General features: G+C 45.4%; 2 protein-coding genes across 4 annotated transcripts in view; both read left to right on the top strand.

The window, feature by feature from the left end:
- Window positions 1–16,924: 16,924 nt before the first annotated feature.
- Window positions 16,925–18,142, top strand: LOC117868304 (oligodendrocyte transcription factor 2-like). The gene has a single exon (XM_034754155.1). The coding sequence runs from the start codon at window positions 17,046–17,048 to the stop codon at window positions 17,718–17,720; it is 675 nt and encodes a 224-aa protein (XP_034610046.1). The 5' UTR covers window positions 16,925–17,045; the 3' UTR covers window positions 17,721–18,142.
- An 8,677-nt stretch (window positions 18,143–26,819) lies between these two features.
- The window catches only part of BSDC1 (BSD domain containing 1), an 18,893-nt gene continuing 18,595 nt past the window's right edge, over window positions 26,820–27,117 (top strand). The window contains exon 1 of one of the 3 annotated variants that reach the window (XM_034753996.1): window positions 26,820–26,902. In XM_034753996.1, the coding sequence (XP_034609887.1) occupies window positions 26,835–26,902 (68 nt within the window). In that variant the 5' untranslated portion in view covers window positions 26,820–26,834. Of the gene's footprint in view, window positions 26,947–27,117 lie in introns of all 3 variants that reach the window. The other 2 variants (XM_034753998.1, XM_034753997.1) reach the window with 2 other exon arrangements.

Below are 27,117 nucleotides of genomic sequence, written 5' to 3'. Positions count from 1 at the left end.
CTTCTCGCCGCACCTCCCGAGCACAGGATAGGCCGAGAGGCGGTGCCTCCTGCCCAGCAAGGTAGGGTGCGCCCTTCCCGGCCACCCGCCCGCGCCCCACGGAGCATGCGCCCTTCGCCTCGGCCGCCTCCAGGGTTGGAGTTCCCTGCTGTGATTCTCTTTCTCGGGGCAGGAGCCCGGGAAAGGGACTACACGTCCCAGCATGCACCGCGAGGGTGCCTGCTCCTGGGCTGGGGCAGAGCAGTGGGCGGGCGGTGCTGGGGGCTCAGCCCACCTGGGCTCCCAGCGCTGGCTGGGGGGAGGCGGGATGGCTGAGATCGGTACCGTTTGGGCAGGGCCTTCGAGTGGCCTCGGCCTCCCTGCGGTGCTAGTTACCTCTCCTGCCATGTGCACCTAGGGTGACCAGACAGCAAATGTGAAAAATCAGGACGGGGTGGGGGGTAATAGGAACCTATATAAGAAAAAGATCCCAAAATCGGGACTGTCCCTATAAAATCGGGACATCTGGTCACCCTATCTGCACCTCGCCTTTCATCCCTTCCCCAGGGAGCTAAAGCGCCTCCCGCCTTTCATAGGCTGCGCACAGACTGGGCGTCCCAAAAGCAGCTAGGCACCAAACCTGGCTACATTTCAGCGGCAAGCAAATGAAAAGTATCAGAGGGGGAGCCGTGTTAGTCTGAATCCGTAAAAAGCAACAGAGGGTCCTGTGGCACCTTTAACAGAAGTATTGGAACGTAAGCTTTTGTGGGTGAATGCCCACTTCGTCAGACGCAAGCCTGATGCCTTGCGTCTGACGAAGTGGGTATTCACCCACGAAAGCTTATGCGCCAATACTTCTGTCTTAGTCTTAAAGGTGCCACAGGACCCTCTGTTGCTTTTTAAGAAAATGAAAGGACTAGTCGGCTACATGGGAGATGGGGAGTTTAGAGTCCCGACCACCACATTTCAGTTGTCTCCTACACAGACAACCAACCCCATAGAGGGTTGCCAGCCACCTTTCTAATCGCACAAAACTGAACACCCTTGCCCCGCCCCTTCGCTGAGGCCGCGCCCCCACTCACTCCATCCCCCTCCTGCCCTCACTCACTTTCACTGGGCTGAGGCCAGGGCCGGCTCTAGCTTTTTTGCTGCCCCAAGCAGCAAAAAAAAGCGCTGCCCCCCCCACCCCCCCAGCCCCACGCTGCCCCCCCGCTGAGCGCCGTGCCGCCAGAGCCTGCCCCCGTCCCCCGCCGAGCGCCGCCAGAACCCCCCTCCAGCGCCGCTCCCACGCCGCCCCCTCGCCGAGCCCCACGCATCCGGAGCCCGCCCTCCCAGCGCCGCACCACCGGAGCGCCCCCCCCGCGGAATGCCGCGCTCCCCCCACCGCCCCTTACCAGGTGCCGCCCCAAGCATGTGCTTGGGTGCCTGGTGCCTGGAGCCGGCCCTGGCTGAGGCAAGGGGTCTGGATGAGGGAGAGGGCTCCGGCTGGGGGTGCAGGCTCCTGGGTGGGGCCAGAAACGAGGGGTTGAGGCAGGGGTGAAAGTAGGCCGATACAGGCCTGTACAGTGTACCGGGCAAGAAGCCGGTACCAGCCGTGGCAGCGCTTTAACATCGCTGCCCCTTTTGCCGCCTCCCCACCCCCCGTGTCGGTATCCCTTCCGGTAGGGACCCTACCGGCGGGGCCACCGACGGGGACAGGCGAAAGGGGCAGCTGCCCCGGGACCAGCAATTTAAAAGGTCCCAGGGTTCCCGGCCGCCGCAGTCACCACTGCAACAGTGGCCAGAGCTCTGGGTCCTTTTGAATCGCTGCTGGAGCCTCGGGCAGTGGAGCCTAGGGACTGCAGGGACTTGCCGGCCACTTTGAGGAGCTGCGTGGAGCCACAGCAGGAAAGGAGCCTGCCTTAGTCCCACTTTTAACGGCCCGATCAGTGGTGCTAACTGGAGCCATTGTCTGTCGAAAACCAGACACCTGGCAACCCTACCCCCATATATAATCACTTTTCTCCTCACCATCAGTTTTCATACTTCCCTCAGTATATTACTTCTTTCTGTAGTCCACTAATTCTTTCTCCCTATCAAATCTATACCTTCCTACAGTATTAGTCCTTGCCAAATTCCTCTTCCCACTCCCCATCTTCCTTGCCAGACTCTAATTTCCTGCTCCTGCCCCAGTCCCTTATTTCTCACACTTCCCCCTCACATTTCCTCTCCACAGCCCCTCAGCTCTCTCTCTCTCTCCCCCCCCACCATCCCTTTGCTATTTTACTTTATTCCCACCTCCCTGCATCTTCATCTACCCTTCAATTAATAACCAAGAGTTTTGTACACTCCTCATTTCCACTAAGCAGATACGTGACTTTATGAATTTGCTATAAGATGAATTGTGAACTCCCTTCACTAATAAGCAATGCCTAAACAGCATGCCCTTCACGGAATACACTCTGGTCACTCAGAAATGAAGAAAATCTGTAGCATTCTGGGACTGTGCAAGAAAGAGAAGCAGAGCTAAGCCGGAGGGAAAAGGAAAATGAAGCAGGGTACAGATGCTCTTACATGGCATGTTTCCCAGACAAAGAGTAAGAAATCACATCACTGTTTGCCACATAAGTTAATGTTGCTCAAATTCTCCTACGCGGCCTCCAAATCCCAGTGGAGAGAGCAGAAGCATGCAGCAGCAGGCAGGGAACCAATAGCAGAACAGCAAGTGACCTAGCTCAGCTGCCATTTTCAGAGGGCAGTGCAGGGAGGCAAGGATGTGCACATATTGTCTGAGATCACCAGGATTTCAGCAGTTATCTACACATCCTTGACATACATGTGCTTTGAAGGGACAAGATGGGTGTGGTAATATATTTTATTGGACCAACTTCTGTTGGTGAGAGAGACAAGCTTTTGAGCTTACACACAGCTTTTCTTTAGGTCTGGGAAATGTGCTGTCACATGCTAAATAATCGGTTTCATCTTGTATTTAGCTGTCACTCAGTATATTTCCAAGACCTGAAGAAGAGCACTGTGCAAGCTTGAAAGCTTGTCTCTCTCACCAACAGAAGTTGGTCCAATAAGAGATATTACCTCACCCACCTTGTGTCTCTAACATCCTGGGATCAACACAGCGACAACAATACTGCATATGTGCTTTGAAGGTCATGGCCATTGTCCCTTGTATGCAGTGGGATGATGCACATAACTAAAAACTTGTCAAAACCTCAGATCACTTTATGTATTTCTTCACTTGCACTAATTTATTTGTGAAAGAGGAATAGATTCATACATATGATCCACTCTTTGATCCTGAAACATATGACTCTCATGAACTACCCTTCCCAAATCACAGGAATATAGGAATTATCATACCAGATCAGACTAGTGGGCCAACTAGTTCAGTATCCTGTCTCTGACAGTGGCCAGATGCTTCAGAGGAGGGTGCAAAAACTCCATCGTGGACATTTATGGAATAAACCACCCAGAGACGTTTCTTCTTAAATACTATCCATTATTGGTCGTCTTATGCATTGAAGTATAAAGTTTTATATCCCTTCTGAAAATAAATGGTATTCTTTGCTTCTTCTTTTTCTGGCCCAGTAACTTACTCGATATATTATCTTTGTATAAAGTAGTTCTGTCTGAGTTCCCTAATTATTTTAAAAATTAAGGAACTGATCCTCTACCCTTACTCACTAGAGTAGTCCCAATGGGACTATTTACATGAGTAAGCTGAAGGATCAGTCCCTACATTTCCTGGGTTGTAGATTTTGTCCTGTGGGGAAAAAATATCTCTATATACCTTTCAGAAGTTTGAAAACAAGGACTCTGGCCCACCCTAACTCAGTATCTCAAGAAGGAGTAGGGGTCATAATGATTCCAGGGACCCTCTCTTTTTTTGTCTTCTTTTTATTTGTTTAAAATTATAAAATGTTCACATTTTAGCTGCCTATAAATTCTGCATTCACTCTTGTAGTTGAGAAAGCAAGCAGGCACCTCCTAGGCTGCATAACCACTCCATGAATGGCCTAAAGAGAATGCAATGTTGCATCCACGTCTGCGCTTCCTCCTTCTCTGTCTGGAAAGCCAAATGTCTCTTACCCAACACCTTCAGCCCCGACAGTGCCATCCCTGAAGCCCTACAACTTAACCATCCTTCAACTCGCCAACGACTAAACTGGACACAATTTTGACTGGTAAGAAGAGCCACTGATTTTCTGTTCAGGTTTTAATGAACACATTATTGTTATTATTGTTTTTATTATTATTCATTTATAAAATACCAACAATTTGCTATACAAATAATAAGTAGAGGGCCAAATCCTGGCCCACAGTGCTGCTTTGCACTGTTCCGGGGGTGCAAAGCAGCTATCAAACCAGCTAAACTGATTTACCCTGGCCTAAGGGGTGAGGCTGGGGAAAATTAAGGTGTGGCCAGTGCCCTGCTGTGCCCTGGAATGGTCACTTTGCAATTGGTGCAGCTAGTAGGCTTGAGGCTGCTCTAAATTCCTCCTTGGGACTGGACAAACAACCTGAAGATAAGGTCGATGCAAAGATGGCATGACAGGCCCCAGCCCTATTAGCAACAACCATTACAAATGGTTGGTTCTGAGGATCTGTCCTATTTAGTTAATTACAGTCTGACTGGGAAATCAGTGGCACCTCCTACCAATTAAAGAGCATCATTAACAGGCTCCAAGCCTCCAAATAGCATCAGACTCTTATTCAAATGTTTATCAGCTTTCTCTGCTAGCTAAGCTGTAGTTCACTTTGTACAGAGGTCTGTTGGGAAGCAGAAGGTTAAATACCACAGTAACGGGTGCAGCATATGGACCTAGATAGAAGGTCCTGGTTTCTATTCACAATAACTCATATAGATGGTTGGCCTTTGATCTTCTGTCTATATGTACAAAGGCCTAAGTGTGCTGTCTCGACTTCAGCCCTTGCTGCTCTGCAAAAAAATCTTTCCAAATGAGGCATCAGCATTCTTAACCCTTCCATTATTTACTTCGGCTACTTTTCAAATGTTTCCTTTACCACCAATCTGTTATTACACAATCTTTATTTAGAAATACAATGGATTTTAATACAAAAAGTTTGATGAAAATAGAGTTTGTAAAGGAGAAAGCTTTACTCTTCTGTGATCCTATCTCGGGAAGTGTAAAATGTGCCATATCTTCATGAAGGCCAGATGAAAATTCATAAGATTGGTGGCAAAATAATTGATCAGTGGAGCCAACTGAATCCACACAGCATAAATCTTAGGTCTGTAATATTACAACAAAGCTGGATCCCTATTAACCTTCACCCTAAGCGAGGTACAGAATACCCATTGTCCAAAAAGAAGTCTACCAGATCTTCTGGCCAGCCGCGTTGTTGCAAAGTGCAGCCAACTAGAATTATGGTCTCTAAAGTTGTTAGACACCAGATTTTCAGAGTCTGAGCGCCTCCTCAGTGTTACTGTGCTGGTAGTCTGCATTCCATAAAAGCAGACTCACTGCCCCCAAACCAGTCAGCCTTCCTTCTGACCCAGGAGGCATTGTTTCTGGGTGTTCATTCAGGACAAATAGACTAGTTATTTGAGAACTCCAGATGGAAAATTCTTCTCTGAAAAATCATATAATTATCCTGGAAATCTGATAATGGGATGGGAGATTGTTGTCCTAAAAGGTTTTGGAGCACTCACAAACCAATCTGAGGGCAAATGTTAATTGGTTTATATATGGAATAGCTTCCGTCATACTTAAATTCTTCCCTACTTACAGGATCGTTCTAAGTCTAATACAAAATGTTTGGATTCTCTCCTCCCTCTTCTATATTAACTATCTTGCTAATATCCACTGTGTCTATTCTAATGCTGATGTGCTCTGCCTGTCTCTAATCTAGATGATTATTCTTCCTGGTGCTCTGTGTGTTAGTTATTAACAGTCACCCTCTCCCAGCATGGCAGAGTGGTACATTAACTAGCTTGGTTTAGAACTATAATGGAAAAGAACATTGAAACTTTCTCTCCTGTGAAAATCTACATGCTCCACACTGCAATTAGAATGAATCAGTCTGTGACCTTCTATGACCTCTTTATAACCTTTCAACTCTACCTGCTAATGACTCATCATTGACTTAAATTTATTTTAATATTCCCAACAATGTATGACCACATATAACTGCTTTGAAAACTATTACCATCTCCAATTTCCAAACATTTAGTAGTGTTTTGTAATATAAAATAAACATATATTCTAAAACTACAATATAAAAGCTTTAATTCTATCAAGGAGCTTTGATTCAAATATTTTTGTTATTTATTATGTTTTTAGGAATCCTCAGTGAAACTACAGGCTCTACACGCTTTACACTCCATTCTATTAAAAATACATTAATTGGTATATTTTGGTTTTGCAGTAAGAGTTACTAAGAGAGTCAGGAAGAAAAATAATAAGTGAGTTTATGAAGAGGGATACATATATTTGTACAAACAGGCAGGAGATAATTTCACTTGTGTCTAGTGGCATAGAAACTCTACCCTTCCTCCCCCCAAGTCTCTCCACCAGGCTATCACATTACAAACATTACACCATCAGATTAAACTTTCACTGACTGATTGTACCCCTAGAGAACACAGTTTCCATCAGATTAACACTCTTGGTGGTGGTGCAATCACTGCAATATATTTTAACATTTCAAAAGCACCCCTGGATTTATGAAAGATGGGTTCACTCATGCAGTAGGAAACCTTTTTACACTTTACTAATTACAAGCCCAAGCAACATATACTGTAGATCCATGCTAGCAACAAAGGTGAAAGATACTTGCATATGCTTTGAAGAAAGTATGTATCATTTTATTTTGATCTTGTCAGATCTCACAAGCAAAGTACGTTTAGGGCTGGTCAGTATTTGGATGGGAGATTTACAAGGAAAACCCAACCATGGTGCTCCAAGAAACAGATTTAGTGATTCAGTAAGTGGCACTCTTTGTACTTAGGGTTCAGTTCTACATTCTTTGTGCACCCTAAACTCCAAAGAGAGCAATGCAGGATCAAGCGCTGAATCAATACGGAATGAACCCTTGAGCCTGGTGCTAGTGGGTACTCCATTGTTGGAAATGCCGTATTTCAGATGAGAAGCAAAACTGAGTTCCTGACTGCATGTGGTTATGAAAATTACTATTTGTTATTAAAATTCCATTGCATTTTTGCAAGAGAAGAGGTGTTAAACACAGTGTCCTCATCAAATGCAAGTTTGGGGGTCATATCCTCAGTTGGTGTAAATTTACATAACTCGGTTGAAGCCAGTGGAGATGTGACAAGTTACATCAGTTGAGGATCTTGTCCTGGATCTCTAATGTACAATTTCCCTACTTAAATCTCCCTACAATATTATTTGGATAGTGGTCTTCACTTGCTGTCCTAAATTGTCAGGTAGTGTTGCTCTGCGCAGTTAAACAGCTGCAAAGTTCCACTCCAAAAGTGACTGCATTCATTGATGGGTGAAGTGATCCCTGTGTAATTTGATTTTTAAAAAGCTTTGGGATTCTTCAGGCTGAAAAGCATTTTCTATACATCAGACATTATTTTATTCCTTTCCCTTTTCTACAGTATATATTTTTAAAATAGTTTAAAATCATAAAACCAGCATCAAGATTTTCAGCACTCCACCACAGGTGCTCTTTTCTATTCTTTTTAAACACTGCTTTGTGTTAGGCAGGGGCAGACGTCTCTGATTCTCAGAATCAGTCATTGTTAACAACCAGTTTTGCCTAACTCATGCACTAACAAGCTCTTTATTAAATGCCATTCATGATCAATTTCTGGGGAGTCAGAGCTTAATTATATGGAGATTCATACTGCCTGTCTCCAGAAATTAGCTTCAGTATTTACAGGTCTGCTTCAGTCAATAATTGGGGCTGTCTCTGCAGGAACATTCTCTGCTTGATACCAGTTGCAGCACCATTATTTTCTGTCTTTTAATTGCATTTCTGGAGTCCTGCTTATCCAGGATGGATTCCACTTTGTCTGCAGTGTTTCATCTGCCCAGCAGTGAACCTGCACAGTTTAGTGATGGAGTTTCTAGGTTTTCTTTTTGCCAAATCATCATTGGTGCCCTTCCCTTCATTTTTAAAATGGTCTAAACTCAGTTAGGGACTCAAAGGACTTGATCCTGCTCCATTAAAATCAACAGGATTTTTTCTGTTGACTTGAAAGGGATCAGGATCATACCCAGGGTGAGCAAATTCTTTAAAATCAATGTAGCTCAGCTAGCGAGGGACACTATGGGAGAGCTACTACTACTGATCTCTGCCACTCCCAAACTGCATCTTTCTGTCCTGGAACTTAGGTTATGTCTACATAGGAAATGGAGGTGTGATCGTAGCACAGTTAGGATACCCTCACTAGCTTTAATCTACCTAATGTGGGTAACAATAGTAGTGCAGCCATGGTGGCCCTGGCTTCAGCATAGGCCAGCTGTCCCAATACAGGCCTCCGGGGCACGTTCTCAGGTTGCTAGTCTGCACTGAATTCTGGGGGGGGGGGGGGGGTTAGCTTTGCTACTACGGTTCCCTGTGCTAGCTAGTATGGTATGGTACCAGTGCTATAATCACACCTTCATTTTCTGTGAATCTTCTAATGCTCAGTTCCACTCCTCTCTGGCCATGCTACAACAGTGACACCATGGTATGAGGACAGAATAGTTTCTTGAATAACTGAATCAACCTGTACATTAACAAAATAAAGCAAAATATGAAGAATGAGTATGTAGAATGAGGCAGTCATACATGCCTGGGCCAGTGTCTAAACTGAGTAATTTTTGCATGGAGTAGTGAAGGGATACATCCTTTATAGGGACCTCTCTTGGTTTTGACCATATTACATGCATTTTAAATACGGTGGAGTCCAAAGGCAAAAAATTACTCTTCAGGACTACACTAAAAGTCATTAGGCAGAATGATCATGAGATGATGTCAGACATTTTAAGGATGCCTCATTCATGGATATCAGAAGTCAATGTGTCTCCAAAATCAGTTAAAATATATCTTTCCTCATCAGATCCATTTATCACAGGCTCACTTTTCCCTAGCTCTGAATCTGATCCTCCCTTGGCAAAGTGCAGGAAAGTGTTTCAAGGGAGAGGAAAGAAGAGGTTTGCAAAGTGAGAAACTGAGTCCCACAGAAATGCTAATTTTATAGGCAAGCCATGAGGCCACTTAAAATGGAAAGGCTATTTTATTGCAAAACAGTAATAAGGATGTCTGACAATAAATGGGGAGTTCTTTTCCCCACAAAACAGGTAGGAATTGCCCTAACAAAAGATAATTGTGGTAGGCCAGTTGGTTAAAGAATTGTTAATTTATTTCTTGCCTCAGAGCCTCCTTGTGTTGGCAGGAAAAGTGACACCAGCCCCTTCTCCAGCCATTAGATGCCTCTTGCTTGACTTTCTTTGCGAGAGTTACCCTGTTCTCCTGGTTGTGTTTGATTTAAAAGAAAGGGTATATGCCAGAAGGGGACACGCAGCAGGGAGTCGTATGTCTTCATTCAGCCATTCAGCTTTGACAGTAGCCAGTCAGTTTACAGCAGCAGCCATCAGGGAATACAAGGCCTTTGTTAGCCTGATACAGCCATATAAGAGCTCATTAACTACTTCATCCACAGTTGGGCTAGTTTTAAGGAATTTCTCATTTGTGTTTCCTTTTGTTAATTTCCCTCTTCAGTCCTCATTCGCAATGAACTGGGAGCCACTACAGTATCTGGCTCCATTTCCCCAAACCGGGAGGGCACTATGGTTGTCAGGTTGTTAACTAGAGAGGCCAGGTGAGTGAGGGAGTGTCTTTTATTGGACTAACTTCTGTTGTTGAAAGAGACATGCTTTCCAGCTTCACAGCCCTCTTCTTCGGTTGTTAACTGGCAGCCTGACTCAGAATACCCATGCAACGTTTTACCTCTTCCCTTGGCAACATATGAAGCCCAGTCTGTGAACTACTTGGAAATTTCGGTTCTTACTCCAGCACGTAACCGGTTGGGTTAGGTCCCAGGCAGGATTTAGTGAAAAAAGAGATTCTTTTTGAAGCATTTCATTTTGCTTGTTTTGTAGAAATGAAAGAGTTGTGCCTTCACACTGCTATAGAATGCATAGTCTCTGAGGAGGATCTTCTGGAGAAGAGCAGAGATGCCAAGACAGCAACATGGACAGCACAATTCTTTTGGCACATGTTCAGTAACATTCTTCCCTCCACAGGGATCCCAAAACAACCCAAAATTAGTTGGTATTCTGAGTCCTGTTCCTAGGGGAAGAATATCCACATGACAGAAACACCATCAAAATTGCTATCAGTAACCATTATTGTTAGGTTCAGCAGAGTGGCCAAGAACTGAATGGGGATGGAAACTGAACTAGTATCTTATTCTGACCCCAGAGTTGAGCTCTGCAGGTCAAAGTTGAGGCATATTGATGTGGCTACATGAGGAAGATTGCACTGCTGCTGCACCAGTTCTGTGGACAGAGAAATTAAGTCTCCTGGAGTCTCTCACACCTTTCACAGACACTAAACGTGCTCAAATGAACTAAAACATGGAAATTGTTACTGTTCTATAAAAAGAAAATGGAAGCAACTCTAATGGCCCAATGCTCATTCCCTCATGTTTTGTCACTGTTTCTCTGGAAGCCAGAGTGACACTTTCAGGAGCTGAGAACAGAATAATTTGAGCAGTGGTTTCCTCAGCTGTGGAATTCATTGCCACAAGAGATCAGAATGAGCCCTTGCTTGACTCCTTTCATAGCACAATGAAAAACCCACCTTTCCATACAAGTCTTCCTGTAGTAATAAGGGCTGAAGAACAATCTGTTGTCACTTTTTTATGGATAGATGAAGATTTATACCAGCCATCTCTAAGCTGCAGTGGCTGGATCAAGGGTGAATGTGGGGCAGACATTTATTGTAATTGTTAATTTTGTATTTACATCTCAATACCAGGGGGAAGGATCCACTGCAGGGCAGCAAGAGTAAAATAATGAGGGTTGAAATAATATAATAGGTTAGTTTCTGCCTTTTAGTCCCTGACACTGCAACATCCACAGTCCACTCGGTCTTGGTTCGTTAGATTCTGAGATCTTTCAGAGAGTACAATCAAAGGGGTTCATCTACCTGGCTTGAGTGGATGTTACAATTCATTACCTCTCTGTTCAAAGGGAGTCAAGGGGAAATTCCAGATTGTGTCTGGAGTAAATTCACCTAATTTAATTCTAGCAGAGAACAATGTTCTTCTACCCACAGTCCTCGAGGGTATCGCCAGCCCCAGCTCTGTTGAGTACATCTTCAGGCAATGCCAACAGGTACATGCTGTTAGTATGTTAGGAATCAGAGAATTGTAGGACTGGAAGGGACCTGGAGAGTTCTTCTAGTCCAGTCCCATGCACTCAAGGCAGGACTAAGTTGAAATCGTATGATAGGTTAGTTTCTGCCTTATAGTCCCTGACACTGCAACATCCAGAGTCCTCTCATTCTTGTTTCATTAGATTCTGAGATCTTTGTGGGTTGAAATCATATAATAGGTTAGTTTCTGCCTTTTAGAAAGCAGGGGGTTTGGAGTGGTCTTTAGATGGGAGCTCTGAGGAGTCCCACCATTTTCCCATCTTTATGCCCTGTTCTTCCCAAAAGGTCCTAATATTGCTATTGGACAATGAGAACAGGCCAAGAATCCCTTCAGATCCTACCAGAGGAGCTATGTTATAGAATTAGACAAGGTTTATTCTCCTACCTCCACCTCCACATATTTCAACAAAATATAATGTAATTAGACATTCTTCTTGGTTCAAAGTCTCCAGAATTGTTTTAATGTATTTTGGAGGGGATATTTTATCTCCTGTGTGACTCCATTCCACTCTTCTCCAGAGCTGGGATTTCATATGGCCTGGAATCTCTTGTCTGAGTATTTCTGCAACACCAGGAGGATCTCTCAGAGCCGTAGGCTTAAAGCAGCATACACTGACTGTCTATGAACAACTTTGTGCACTCTACAGTTGCTAGAGTTAATTGTTTAACAAAAGTATGGTTGACCACCAACGCACCATGTTTGTACAGGGATGACCTTAGGTCACTGATATGCAGAGGATGATGGGCATAGCATGACCAATGACAAAGGACAGATGTCAGAACCAAGATCCTTAACTCACAGATGTGTTGATTTCATTGTGCACAGGTTGCTAGGACAAGTGCAATCAAGTGATGTTAATGAGCTGAAAGGAAAGACGACTCCAAGCACAAGAACACACATGAAAGAATGAGGAAGGAGTTTGGCGACGTGTATCCAGGGCAGTTTGGAGAGCTTAATCTGGAGCAATAACTCAGCTCTTTTTGTCAAAGGCCACATGAAACAAAACACTTTGCTCATATGGGCCTGATTCTGCAACTTCTAATTATGCAGAATCGTTCTTACTTGTGCAAGTAGGTCTTATTTATGTGAGACTAGTCAACATGAATAAGGAGTGCAGAATCAGACCCTCTATTCTGACTTTCTCCTTATATCAGCACCACAGAACTGACTTATATTCTTCATCTATGGAAGCTAAGTCTCCTCAGTGGGATGAATCCATGAAAGATATAACTGGGGAGAAAGGCTTCACTTTAAATATTTGACAGACTACATTTCCTTCTTTTTCATTATCTATTTTCAAAATGTAACAAATAGCACCAATGATAATTCCTGATTGTTTTATATTTACTGAAAAACAGCACTTAATAAATATAGATATATCTAAGTGGGTTTTCTATAAGAAGTGTAACCAGAAAGCGTCCTCAAAGCTATGCATTAAAAGTCTAAAAGGTATCTAAGAACTGAATAACTCTGGGTTTTAGAAATGGTATATAGAGTTTTGAATTCATTATGTCACTGGTTCACATATGGCCTGGGTCAGTAGTGATTTCAACTTATCATTGAATTGCTATCCAGTAACCTGTATGAAACGAGTTGGTGGCTTCAGTCCAGTTACCAGTGGACAAGTGGCCACATCACAAAAATTACCAACACATTTAGCAGTGATTGGCCCTGTTGCTGGAAGTCTCATCTGAAAAGTAAGGATTTAATGGGCCATGGATGGCTCATAAACTAATTAAAGGAATACTACCCAATTAATATACACCCCAATATCACATCAGCTGGTTCCCTGCACTCATGAGCTCTCCTTTCATTTTGATCTGTTCTATCTGCTTTTCTTGGGATCCTTACCTGAAATGGATTTGAAATATATTTTGAATTACCAGTGTAGCCTTTTGGTATGTCCAGCTTTCAGAATCTTTGCTTTATTTCTTTGTTACTTCTCTGATCTTGTTTTGTTTTTTATACCTTAATTAGGCTTGTATATCACTCCATATTTCACATGCCCACAAAGCAGCTGTGTGAAATACACCCTGGGCTTTCAGAATCCCCACCTGTAAACCAAGTTTAGTCATTACAAATCAAAATGAAAGGGGGAAATAAAACCTTTGGAAGGAGAGAAATTCAACTTCTAAATAACCATGAAATTTCTCTTTATACATTAATGACTGCTTCCAAGAGGGCCAATAAAGTCTTTTGTCAGCAGCCCAAAAGCGTCAAGATCTTTGATGTGTATTTGTGTAGGTCATGTATTTAAAGGGGACACCCAGAAAATCTGTGCTGGCAAAATTCTTCCTTACAGACTTTGCAAGAATAAAATTGAAATCTGTGGTCCTGTTTTATCTTTGGTGTCACCCAATGAAGTGAATTGAATTACATCGGGGATGAATTTGGTCCATTTTGTTTTAGGTTTAGGAAGGATCTAAGCTCAGGGTGTTCAAAGTGAGACTCAGCAACAAGCTAATCTCTGGTTTATCATTGACAATCCTCTGACCTTACTAGTCCTGACTGAACTCAGGAGAAAGACTTGATATAAATAGAGAGATATAGGATTAAAAGCTTCTACCTTTCTTAGTCAAAGCTTCATGCAAGGTGGGCCCCTAAATCTGTGTTGTTTTGTTTTTTAATGGACAAGGTTTAGATAGTTTACTTTCTGTGTAATATGTCCTCTTCCAATAAACTGAAATCTTCCAAATGATTCCTAAACAGGAGTTGTAAGAGCCTGAATGTGCAGAGATGCTTAGAAAAGGGTAAAAGTAGCCCCTGGTTCTTGGCCAGATCTGCTCCCTGTCTGTTATTCACGTCATATATGGGTCACACTTTATAGTATGATTCCATTTATAAATGGTTTACAAAGGGTTAATAAATGATTAATAGGTGTTATAAGCACATTGCAAACATGAGTGGTATGTTTTATACATGGTTATAAGCACATCAATAAAGGTATTAGAGATTGTTTTAAACCATGGTTATTAGTAACGTATTGATATGTTGAACACTCTAATATGCATCCGAAGAAGTGGGCTGTAGTCCACAAAAGATTATGCTCTAATAAATTTGTTAGTCTCTAAGGTGCCACAAGTACTCCTGTTCTTTTTGCGGATACAGACTAACACGGCTGCTACTCTGAACTCTAATAATGGATTAATGATTTATTAAAACTTCTATGAACCATTTATTAACTCTTTTTTTAAACAGATCCTTAATATTAAATATGACCCCAATATGCTTAGTGTACTAATAAGAAGATTTTATTGTCTTCAGCACTCCAGAGCCAGTATACCATTGCTGCCAAAGAACAAGATGAAATCTGGTCTCCTTCCTGCAACATCAGCCAAAGTGGTAGCTGAATTCTTATTACAGAATCATTATTGTTGGTTCCACTTGATGATGATGTTCGAAGCCAAAGGAGCCCAGACTGATTTTCTGAGACCAGGCAACACTTTAAGTTATGGCAACTAGTAAGATTTGCTGTTGACTTGTCAAGTAATTGAATTTGATCCAGTGGGTCCTTGAGAGGAAATAAACAATGGAGCACAAAGTTGCCGTTGCTTTTGCCATCACTTTTTGTGGCTATAACTAAATGTATTATTCATTCATTCATCTGAATTAATTGATTGTAGAAGGTGCTGCTTTGAAAACCCTGTAGACTGAAGTCCTCTATTCATTCACAGAAGAGGTTAACCCTGTGCAAACTTCCCCACACGGCCCTGCTAACGGGCCGCAACCTAGAAGGACCCTCCAAGGGGTAGAAGGGACTTCAGTCTCCATTGCCATTCGTTCCTTGAACTTTCTACTGAGGCTGCCAACTAAGAGATGAATTAGTGACAGATACTGTGGTAATTTTTGTGATGTGGACACCTGTTCACTAAGAACTGAACTGAACTCGGTTTCACACAGGTCCCCAATTGCTTTCCAACCTCAAATGTTGACCTAAGGATAAAAACAGGTTTTCTCTTGTAAAATGTTTGTAAGATTTTTTTTTTCTTCACGAAACTCAAAACCTATTGAACTTGACAAAGTGAACCTTTCCGCAAAGGAAAGGCAGCCAAATGGTCTAGTGGAAGGAACATGGGTTCTAGTCCTGGTTCTGCTGTCTGAGCTTGGGTAAGCCTCTGTGCCTATTTCCCATCCTACTTTGTCTTGTAAGCATTTTGGGACTCGTTCTGTGTACGTACAGTGCCTACCACAGTGGGGTCTCTAGGTGATACTGTAATTTAAATAATAATGAGAAGGGGATTGGGAGGGGAGAGGTGCCTGTTATAACACACATCTACTTCATGTGGGTGGTTTATTCTTTCCAAAGCAATAAAGGTTACGAGATTCCCTTACTTTCCCAGATGATACTGAGGCCCATCTTTACTGTCCCTTTTCTGTATTGCATGGAGGGACTCCAACAAACCCATTTATGGGTGAATTACTTTCCCATCACTGCAAGCTCAATAAGAAAATAGGGTGTACCCCAGTGATGTATTCCTGTACATTTCAACAGCCGGACAGCTATTGCTGCATTCTACAACCCAAGCCAAGGGGAGTGAGAGTAGACAGCATGAATGTGAGACATGACAAACCAGTTTTGGCAGTGTTGTTGTTGCCCTGTTGGTCCTAGGACATGTGAGAGACAAGGTGGGTGAGGTAGTATTGTTTATCAGACTAATTTTTGCTGGTAAAAGAGACACACTTTTGAGCTACACAGAGCTTGTCTTTAGGTCTGGGAAAGGTAATCAGAGTGTCACAAGGTGGAACAGGTCCTTAAGTGATTGTTATCTGCCCATTTCATTTGGCATGGTCTCTTGCAACATGTGTTAACTTCATATGCTTAACAATCTGTTCCACCTTGTAATTAGTTGTGACACTGATTATCTTTCCCAGACCGGAAGAGGAGCTCTCTGGCTCTATGTAGCTTGAAAACTTGTCGCTTTCACCAACAGAAGTTGGTCCAGTAAAAGATATTGCCTCAGGCAACGAGGACACCATGGTGCCGTGTGACAGTCCCAAGTGCAGGATGCCTCTGATTTCCTGACTCTGCACAGCCATCCTCTTCAGGAGCACCCTTATCTTCTCTGGGGGGAAGAACTGTGCAGTTCAGAGCAAACAATGAAGACGCCCGGCTATGCTTTCCCAGCAAACAGTGGGCCAGGTCCCCAGCTGGGGTAAAGTGCCCTACCTCCCTGACGTTTCAGGACCAAGATACCCTTGTCCTATGCCCACCACGCCTTCCCCAGACACTTTGTGAGCTCTCAGGCTGCCCCTTGCCCTACTATCCCTGCTCACTTGACAAAAGCATTTTCTGGACCTTCCAGGCCCTGGTGCAGAGACTCTGGGCCAAATCCCACGGCTGGAGGACGAGGAGGACAATGGGCAGAGACCTCGCTGCCGCTGGTCGCGCTCTGCCCGCTGCCTGCTCCGGGGCGGATCAGAGCCCTCCGCTGCAGAGAGAGTCAGCAGCGGGGGTGGTAACGGGGGGAAGTGGCGGCCCGGTAGCCGCCTTAGGGGCCGAATCTCTTTGGTGATTGGGCGTCATTGTTCCCTTTGTGACGGGGGCTGTGTATAAATCACCGGCCCTGCAGGGAGCCCACGACACTCGCCCAGCCCACGAGGGGGACGGGGAGGCAGGGAAGTTTGTCTCCGACCCAGGGCACTCGGCCCCCGGTGGTTGCGCCGGGCGGTGGGGCTGCTGGGGGGGAAGCAGGTGGCAGGCACCTCTGGCTGCTCCATGGATTCCGATGTGGCCTCCCCCTCCAGCAGAGCCTCGACCCCGGAGCTGGAGGAAGCGGGCAGCCCCGAGCTCCTGTTCGAAGCCTTCTGCCGCGAGCCGGCGGCTCCCCAGCCGGGGCCCGGGGCCGGGGGGAAGCTGCGGGGCAGCCGGACGGGGCAGTCGGACGACCCGCAGCAGGAGCAGCGGCTGAAGGTGAACAGCCGCGAGCGCCGGCGGATGCACGACCTGAACCAGGCGCTGGACGGCCTGCGGGAAGTGATGCCCTACGCGCAGGGGCCGGCGGTGCGCAAGCTCTCCAAGCTCGCCACCTTGCTGCTGGCCCGCAACTACATCCTCACGCTGAGCGGCTCCCTGCAGGAGATGAGGCGGCTGCTGAGCGAGCTCCACGCAGCGCCCCGCAGCCACCCGCTTGCCCAGGGCCGCCCCCTGCCCCCCGCCGCCGGGGCGCAGAGCCTGCCCCCCTCGCCCTCCGCCTGCTCCGTGGCGGCCGCGGCTGGGTACCTGGGCTTCCGAGCGGCTCCGCAAGAGACTCACCGCACGGCAGCGGGGCCCCTGGGCCCCTTTTACAGACACTACTCCGGCTTGCCCTGCCTCTGCTCCTTATGCCAGGCCGGGCCCCAGGAGCTGCCAAGAACGGCAGCCGCCCCGTCCTGCCTCCGGGCCAGCAAGTGAAGCCAGAGCCTTCCCCTGGCCACACAAGAGACCCAACGCAAACAGCTGTGCCGGACTGCTACTGCTCTGACAAGGAGAGGGGGGCATAGCGCTGTCCTTCCATTTCCAAACCGCGCCAGTCTCCTCCTGATCGTGGAACTGACACTTATCCCCACAAGACTCTCTGACATGCTCTGTAGCCAAACCTCCATGTCCGTTTGTCATCGGTTGTTTGATCCCGGTGTCTCCCTCCCCCTGCTCTGCAGGCAGCAGGAATCCTAGGACAGTCCCCAAGGCTGGCGAGACAAGAGTTGGAGTCAGGTGCCATTCCGTTGTGACATGTAGCTTTGCCTTTCTTGAGTAGCTGTTGTGATGCAACGTACCTGGAATTTCATTTTTACTGAAAATAAACATAGGTCATCTTAGTCAATGGATTTGGCCAACCGGTCTCCTATTTTGAAAGTGCCTTAGTTTCATTTGGGCTGGGAGAAAATGTTTCATTGAGAGAGAGAAGAATGGGGCGGATAGGCTGGGATAAGAGAGGAAAAGAGCTGAACGGTTTGGAGGAAAGTGAAACCAATTATCCCAAAGTTTCCCATAGAGAAGCCTTGGGAATTTATATTAGATTTAATTTAAACAGTCCTGAAGGGTCTACTAAATGCTTTTACTCCATGATTGCTTATGATAGCTGTTAAAATAAACCTAAAATCAAACACAGGGCAAATGAATCTGACAGATATCCAAGCACCTCCCGATCCCACTTTAGCTCATCTTGAAGAATTACTACTTGTTGATAATGTTTTTAGTGTTTATATTTCATTGTAAATATGCCATGCAAAGAACAGATTCCCTGACAAGAAGAGTTTCCATCTCAGGTGCATTTTTTTCAAGCACTCAGACAAAACTCAAATTATTTCAGTGTTGGGAACTTCACAAAAAACAGGGGAGCTACAGTTCGGTGTTCTTTGGCTCAGAGTCACACGGAGAAATGTGGACTTTCTTGAATATTAAGGGATTTTCCACAGTCTTTCAAACTCTTCTTGTTTTCTGATGCTTATCTTTCAGGTCAAGTCCTTTGATGTACTAGCACTGTATACATATGTCCCATGCATGCAGGGTTCTGTAATCCAGGGAGCCAGTAATTGCTGGGACAATTGCTGTGTCTTAACACTTAGGGCTGGGTACAAGGGTATGGGCCTGGGGCAGTAAGTATTCTGGAGCTCAGACAGTATATGAACTCTTATGGTGTCAGGACAGGTGGTCAGATACCTCACTGATGGGCATATAGTACCTAGATCAGGGGTTCTCAAACTGGGAGTCGGAACCTCTCAGGGAGTCACGAGGTCATTACATGGGGGGTCACGAGCTGTCAACCTCCACCCCAAACCCCGCTTGCCTCCAGCATTTATAATGATGTTAAATATATTTAAAAGGGTGTTTAATTTATTAGGGGGGGGGTCACACTCAGAGGCTTGCGAAGTGAAAGGGGTCACCAGTACAAAAGTTTGAGACCCACTGACCTAGATAGACAGACTCCATGATGTGATGATTTATGCCTTCTGGCTACAGGTATTTAAATAGTAAATATTTGTTTAATTTTCAAAAACTTTGGTGGGCAGAAGTACTGATCTACTTCGACTTTTACAATACCCCTGACATGTTCAGAAGAAGATTTCAGATCAGGATTGCAGCTAGCAACCATGTTAGAAACATATTAGGACCTAGTCAACATGTAAGACTTATACCACTGAAGCCATAATGGTTAGGAGTGTGATTTTTTTAACAATAAAGCTATGCCAGGATAGTGTAGATGCTATGGTAACCAGTCAGCAAGTGTGAAAAATCGGGATGGGGTCGGGGGTAATAGGAGCCTATATAAGAACAAGACCCAAAAATCAGGACTTTTCCTATAAAATCGGGTCATCTGGTCACCCTAGTAGATGCCCTTATACCAGCATAAAAGTCCTTTTGGCAGTATAGCTTATGTCTCTTGGGCAACTGTATAAACTATGCTGGCAGAAGCATATGCCGGTATAAATGGTGTTTATACTACGTGGGGTTGCCAATACAGCTATACCGATATAGCTATACCAGCAAACTTTTCTAGGATTGCTAAGGCCTCCAAATCTACAGCCCAAACTCAGGGCACTGTAACCAAGGGAATTTTAGGAGTGGCATAAATCTGAAGCACTTTCCATTAAATACAGATACTCAGCTACAGGTCTGGAGAGGTTTCCCGTTTCTGTGAGGCGCTGTAGAATTACGGCTCTCCTATCAATCAAAGGGGTCAATATAAGATGCCTCCTGAAAATGCATTTAAGCTTCTTAGGAATCGGAGAAGAAAGGGTTAAATAATTAAAAAAAACCCTGTCAACTAAATACCTTCCTTCACACGATAACTATTTTCTTTATAAAAATGGCTTTGCAGTCTAATTACATGCTGCTGAGAAGGCCCTTGGAATTGCCTGACAGAGTATCTCATTGAGATATGCTCAGCTTCACTTTGGGACCCTCTAATCATCTCCTGAAATGCTCACAAAACACCCTGATGATTCAATTCAACTCCTGTACATGCATCATATAATCATCTGTTATATTTCTGTAGCACCTTTCATCCTGAAGACTCCCAAACCACTTTACAAAAATATATAAACTATGCATACCTTGCACCCACCTCTGAAATTCAGCCATCTCTGGGGTAGAACAAGCAAGGTGTTTAACACTGAACAGGAGCTCTACATGACAGATTAAAGCAGGAAGTGCAGGAGTTAGCCATGTGAAGTTACAGGGGGATTCAGGGAAGCAGACAGTAATTGCTTGATCTGGAATTTGACCAGGGTACTGGGATTAAACACTCCTACTCTTGCAGAAACGGGATTACAGGATAGCAGTTTTACATTTCATCTGTAAAGACAGTTCCTCCAGCAGGGCCCTTGATGCTGTTCTGGGCCATTGGTTTAATACTTACTTAAAGGAAACAATGCTTCCTGTTGAATCACTAGCACCAAATCCTGCAAAACTAGATAGTTCTCACTATTACATACTACTATAATAAACATCAGAATACTACTTACTTAGGCCAACCCAGCATTGCATGAGATATAAAAGTATCATAACATAAGGTGGCCATAAGGCCTTTTCCCACTTACTGTCTCCCGTTCATATATCACCGAAGAGAGAGTGATTTTAAAATACTGCTGCATTCAACCCTAATGATCCAAATTACCACACTTTACACTAGTGTTTTGGGCCACTACTGTACAACACTGCAGTACTGTTGTTGCAGGAGGGGTCTCCATGGAGTACAGAGAAGGGAGAAGTCTGGTGAAATTAAGGCAGAATTTGAACACTGCGGGGGCATTTCTGATTTAACACATTTTTGGAAATGCGTAGGTGTCGGGGTAGGAGTGGGCTAGGAGAAATTATACTGGTGTTCAAATCACTCCTGGCAAATATATACAATACTATGTAAATCTTTGTTTTGCAGCCATTTCCAATGCCCTTAGAGTCCTTGATAGTTCTCCCACTCAAATGCTAATAGCCAAGGGGGTGTCTTAACATATCCTTTAGATCAGGTTTGATGGGTTTTCTCTGACTTTCATCGTGGTGTCCAGCTATTCTCCACTTTACTCTGGCTTCCCTACCCCACCATTATCCCTGGTGCTTAGTTTGTCTGATCCATGAGGATATGAGTGTCTTCCTTAGAAGCCCAAACAGATGCCACACACTGCATCTGAGAAGGAGTAATGTGGGATTATCTCTGTGGCTAGACTCCTTCTCCTCTAGATAGCACAGTCCTATGATATTGTCACCAGATTCCAATTCGTTGGGTGGAGCACAAGTTTCTGGGGAGAAGGCCACAGAAGTCTGGGGAGAAGGCCAGATGCTGTCATCTCATCTAGGCTTCTCGATGGGATTTTTCATAACTCAACCAATAAAATATGTAGTTTAAAAAACAAACAACTGTATTTGCTCCTGCTGTGTCATGGAGAAAAATACAATAGTCAACGGTAACTAGGGGAAAGGCTCCACAGATTTATTTCCTTATTTTTAATATACTGAAGATGATAGGTGCTGAGCTGTCAGCTACAACATACGCAGCAACTGAGCAGGCTTCCTTCATGCGGTTCTTCATACTGTCCCAGTAATGTGCTTTCATTCTGCAATGGAAGGCTTGCCAATAGAGGTGAAATGGTATTTTTCTTCATGGCCGATTCAATTCTTGTCCCTGAGAATGACAACAAAGGTTCTCATTTGGGGGAGTGGTAACTAATGAAGGGGACAGATCGCTGATTCAGAGCAATCTGGATTGGTTGATAAACAGGGCGCACACAATGTATGTTTTAATAAGGTTAAATATAAAGGTATACATCTAGGAACAAAGAATGTAGGCCATAGTTACACAGTGCAGGACTCTATCCTGGGAAGCAGTAATTCTGAAAATGATTTAGGGGGAGGGAAATCATGGTGAACATGAAATCTCAGTGTGATGCTGTGGCCAAATGGGTTAATGATATCCTTGGATGCATAAACAGGAATCTCAAGTAGGAATAGAGAGGTTATTTTACCTGTGTGTTTGGCACCGGTGCAACTGTTGCAGAAATATTACGTCCAGCAGTTCTAGTGTCCACAAGTCAAGAAGGATGATGATAAATTGGTTCAGAGAGGAGCCACAAAAATGATTAAAGGATTAGAAAACATGCCTTCGAAAGATAAACTCAAGAAGCTCAATGTATTCATTTTAACAAAGAGAAGGTTAAGAGTGACTTGATCACAGTCTATAAATACTTACATGGGGAACAAGTTTGTGATAATGGGCTCTTCAGTCTAGTAGAAAAAAGGGTATAATAGCTGGAAGCTGAAGTTAGATAAATTCAGCTTGGAAATAAGACATACATTTTTAACAGTGAGGGTAATTAACCGTTGGAACAATTTACCAAGGGTCGTGATGGATTCTCCATCACTGGCAATTTTTAAATCAAGACTGGATGTTTTTCTAAAAGACCTGCTCTAGGAATTATTTTGGGACTGTTTTATGGTTGTGTTATACAGGAGGTCAGACTAGATTATCAGAATGGTCCCTTCTGGCCTTGGAATCTCTGAATCAATCTCTGTGGCGGTCGTGAGCACATGTCCACTAGCAATGGTTCTGAGACCCGATTCATTCCGGCACAGATCCACCAAACAGCCAACAGCTGGTAATAACTCAGTAACTATTGACATATACTGTCTTCAGACCAGCATCCTAGAAGAGGAGACTCCCTAGCCAATTTATCTATTTCCTGAGTCAGTCAGCCACCCAAACCCGGTATTGGATTATTGGTTGTTTAAGTGCCAACATATTCAGTGCTATACAGGACAGAAGAATAAAAACAGTCCCAGAGAGCCTCTGGGGTTTCTTCTACCTTGGCCAAGATATAGAAGTTATAGCGAAAAAAGCATGTCTTTTAATTACTATTAATTTTATCTTTACTTCAGATTCTTCAGGTCACTGACATATCCCTGAGCTCAGGACCTCATTTGCCTGGAAAAAAAATCTAGCTAGTGCTGGAATAGCTGGTTTTGAGAACTGACCAAACTTCATGCCTTGATTACAGAGACTTCTGCTTCAACTCAATGGTTGGGGGTGGGAAGGAAAGAGAAAAACCTGCTAATGATGGACTGGGGACAATGGTTATTTGCAGGGCTCATGTATCATACAAGCAACAACTGTTTCCAAAAAGGCTTCATTTTTATTAACGAGCCCTAGGCCAGCCAAGGGACTGATGTCTCCAGAACAAAAGCTGTTAAAAGGGAAATTTATGGACTGGTTTTGATAGTGTGCACATGGACGCCTGCCTCCTTTTGTAAACCACGGCTCTTTAATAAATCACGCGAGTGAGCCTGAAAAGCAAAAGCCAAGGGTGGCAGCTGGGAGGGATGGCCTAAAGGCCCCTTTGCGGAATCAGCAATTCAGATGTCACCTGGTTCCTTTGCATCTCCTAGTCACCTCTCCAGAATCATCCCATGAGAGAAGAAAAACAAGGAGACATGATGCCCCAGCATAGCAAGGTTCTGGGATAAACACGCTCAGTTAGTTTTTACAGTAAAATGAACACTCAGTCCTCACCACCTTTAGGATCTGGATGGGGGGAGACTGTAGCAGCAATGACTTATAACTTGCATGATAAAGAGCACAGCCCCTGGGAATCTGCCAGCATCTAATAGCACCACATGGTCTTTGAAACACAAACATTGTGCAATCCAGTATTCAACATTTCCCCAAATGTCCAGTGAACTAGTCCCCATCCCCCCTAAATTCACCCAGATGGGCAGAGGATGAAATCGCTAGTTAATCAGCAGTGTAAAAAATTAAGCACAATTCCTGACATGCAGGCACATGGCAGCCTCTTGTTGGGATAATGAGAGTCACTGACCCATGTGAAGCTGTCACTCAGCTAGTAATCTGAAGCAGATGGCATGAATTCATTGGCCATTTAATAGCCAAGCATGTCTCCTGTTCTGCATGAGGCATTCCCTCTGGAGCGGGGTGTGTGCACACATGAATATAGACAGAGAGGGAGCACAAATGTGAACATGTTCTCCTCTGTTACCAGCACAGGACAGCCTTGCTCCTTATGCATCATCCCACCACCTGAAATCAGCTGGGACATATTACTAGCAGTCCCCAGGTCTGAATTCCTTTCGGGGGGCTGGAAGAAGGGCTTTATCAGTGGGGTGAGTGGCCTTGGCTCTGGAATCCAATTCCTCCATTGGTTTGACAGAGCTAATTTGTTGACCTGCAGGGTATGTTGCAGGACTTACCTGTTTGCTCAGGCTTGCCCTGGCTCAGGTGGGTTCCTTTGCAAGTTGGGGGGAGGAAGGAATTCTCTCCTAAACTGGCCTTTCTTAGTTTTGTTCGGTTATTTGTGGTGTTGCGAGACAGTTGTAAATGCAGCCAGCAATTGTGACGGACACATAGAACTGAGTTAGTAACCTTTCCAATGTGTGTGTATGTGTGTAAACTGGTGCCTATGAAGGAGCAGCTGGGGATGAACGTATACTGTATGTAGGGGCATTTTGCAGTGTGCTCTGTAGATTCCCTGGCCCTCTTTGCTGCTTTTCTGGTGCCAGGACAGTGTGTGAAAAAGAGAACCCAATGGAGATGAGCTATTTAAAGTATCCTTTTCTCTTTTTGAGAAAACCTGGGACGCTGCTTCACAACATTTGAGGGGAGGGCAAGATACATCCTGTCTTCATATTTTGCAGAGGAGGTTTTTTTCCCCCAGCACCATATGACCATCATTCTTCCATTTTATGCTGCCTCAGACTGTTCCATCTTGGGGCACAAAGTTAAAAGACTTGGTCCCAACCCTTAAGAACATAAGTGAAAAAAAACCCTCTTATGTTCTTAACCCTTGCAGGCTATTGCAGCTGAACTCAACAAAGTATGTATGTGTGTGAGAATGCATTGGACAGTTGTGCCCAAGTGATGAGAACACAGCAAGGGGGCTTTCTGGACACAGTGACCACAGAGCCATTTCCACTGGGCACAATATTGAAGCAACCAGAGAATAGCCAGAAGGTCACAGCAAAATTGGTCCAATCACCACTGCAATAGAAATGTTTATGAAGCACCATCCGTCTCCCTTTTCTCTCTCTCCTTCCTAGCCCAAGATCCCAAGTGTCCATAAGTACAGGATGCAAAAATTCACTTGTAAGCTGAAACCAAAAGCCAGATCCTGAGACCACGAACACCCCAACTCCCACGCTCAGCACTTCAGGATCAGACATCAGGCCCTTCATGAGGATGCACTGAATAGGAGTATTTAGTGAATCAAACATTTTGTGGGTGCTGGGAGATTTGTCTTCATCACAGCCTCACTGTCGGGGGGGGGTTTCTAGGACTTTCTTTTCACTCTCAAGGTTGTGCTTCTGAGCTAATGATTAGGACCACAGCTGTGCTCTTGCTGACACAGAAGCACGGCCATTGAAGTCATTCCCCTGAGGGAAGATGGAACATGAGGTTTGCCTGCAGCAAAGAGAGAGAGCAGAAAGCTGTATGGTAGAAACAACACAATTATCACCACCACCATCCTAACGACCTCTGGCAGGCTAGTTCCTGTGGGGAAGCTCATGCTGCCGGATTCCTTGTTGATTTTGGCAGCTTGCTGCTGCAAGGACGCTCCCATCGCTGGGATCATAGCTGTCACTGCTCGGAGGACGCGCACTCGGCTGAGGCCCTAGCTGCCTGGCACAGAGGCCACTGCTGAAAGAAATCTCACAGTGCCGGAGTCCTAGATGATGCTGTGACAGATCAACTTCACTCTACCAGTAATTATGGCCTATAAAAAGTTATATTACTGTTAAGCAAACTAGAGAGATAAGGCGGGTGAGGTAATCTCTTTTATTGGGCCAACTGCTGTTGGTGACAGAGACAAGATAACCAATTTACATAGAGCTCTTCCGAAGCAGATGGTAGGAATACCTGAGCCCTTTCCCTTTAAGCCCAGATGTAGGGGAGACAGGTGGACACTGCCAGGTGGGACAATTAAAAGGCAAAAGCAGGGTCCTGATGTTAGAAGAACAGCAGTCAGCCCCGAGAGGGGGAGATATTAAGGGGGGTACCAAACAAGACCGGCACCTAAGGCTGTTTTCCCACGAGACGGGATTCCCCTAGGGAACGGCTTGAGAAACCAGCCTGGCCAAGGCAGGAGACTGAGCGTTACCCCACCTCTGCGGGGACCCCCGGGGGTGTCTGTGATGGGAACAAACCAGGCAACACCCCCAGAAGCGGATCCGCGCGGGGTCCCGCAGCAGGAGGTTCCGCAGCGCCAGGGGCTCCCCGCCCCAGGGCTCGGCGCCGCGCTGTGCGGGGGCCCGGGCTGGGGAGCCCCAGCGGGGGTGGAGAGGGGGGACCCCGGGGCAGCGCCCGGCGTGGGGCTGGGCGCTCAGGGCCCACCCCCCGCTACAGCACCGGGCGGCCCAGCCATAGGTGGGCGCTGGGGACCAGGGGCCCCAGGCTCTAGTTCCCGGGTTGGTGGTGGCTAATATTAAGCGCTCGATCTCTCTTGACCCTCAGCAGCCACCGTACCCGTGCCAAGCCGAGCTGAACCCCCGCGTGAAAAAGGAAATGACGTTACCGGTGCGGGTCCCATGACCCGCCCCCACTGGGCTGTGGCTAAAAATAGCCCGCCCAGGAGGCGGGGCTTCTGGCGTCAAAGGTCAGTAAATATTGGTGACGTCAGGCGTCCAAGATGGCGGAAGGGTGAGAGTAACGCAGAGCGGGGGGCGGTGCCTTGGCGGTGGGGGAAGGGATCTGAGGGGGGCGCCCTAGTGCGGGAGGGGCGGGAAGGGAGCTGGCGGGGTGGGGAGGGATTGGTCTGTACGGGGAAGGGAGGAGAGGGGGTGGGAAGGGGTCTGGTTGAGTGAGGTTGGG

The sequence above is a fragment of the Trachemys scripta genome, chromosome 20 (genome assembly GCF_013100865.1).
Source record: "Trachemys scripta elegans isolate TJP31775 chromosome 20, CAS_Tse_1.0, whole genome shotgun sequence".
Classification (NCBI taxonomy): Eukaryota; Metazoa; Chordata; order Testudines; family Emydidae; genus Trachemys; species Trachemys scripta.
The sequence above is the reverse complement of the archived record's forward strand: the minus strand, read 5'-3'. Positions and strand labels throughout refer to the sequence as shown.

What these genes read in the sequence shown, in the direction of transcription:
- LOC117868304 (XM_034754155.1), top strand. Translation starts at nt 17,046, where the DNA reads ATGGATTCCGATGTGGCCTCCCCCTCCAGCAGAGCCTCGACCCCGGAG.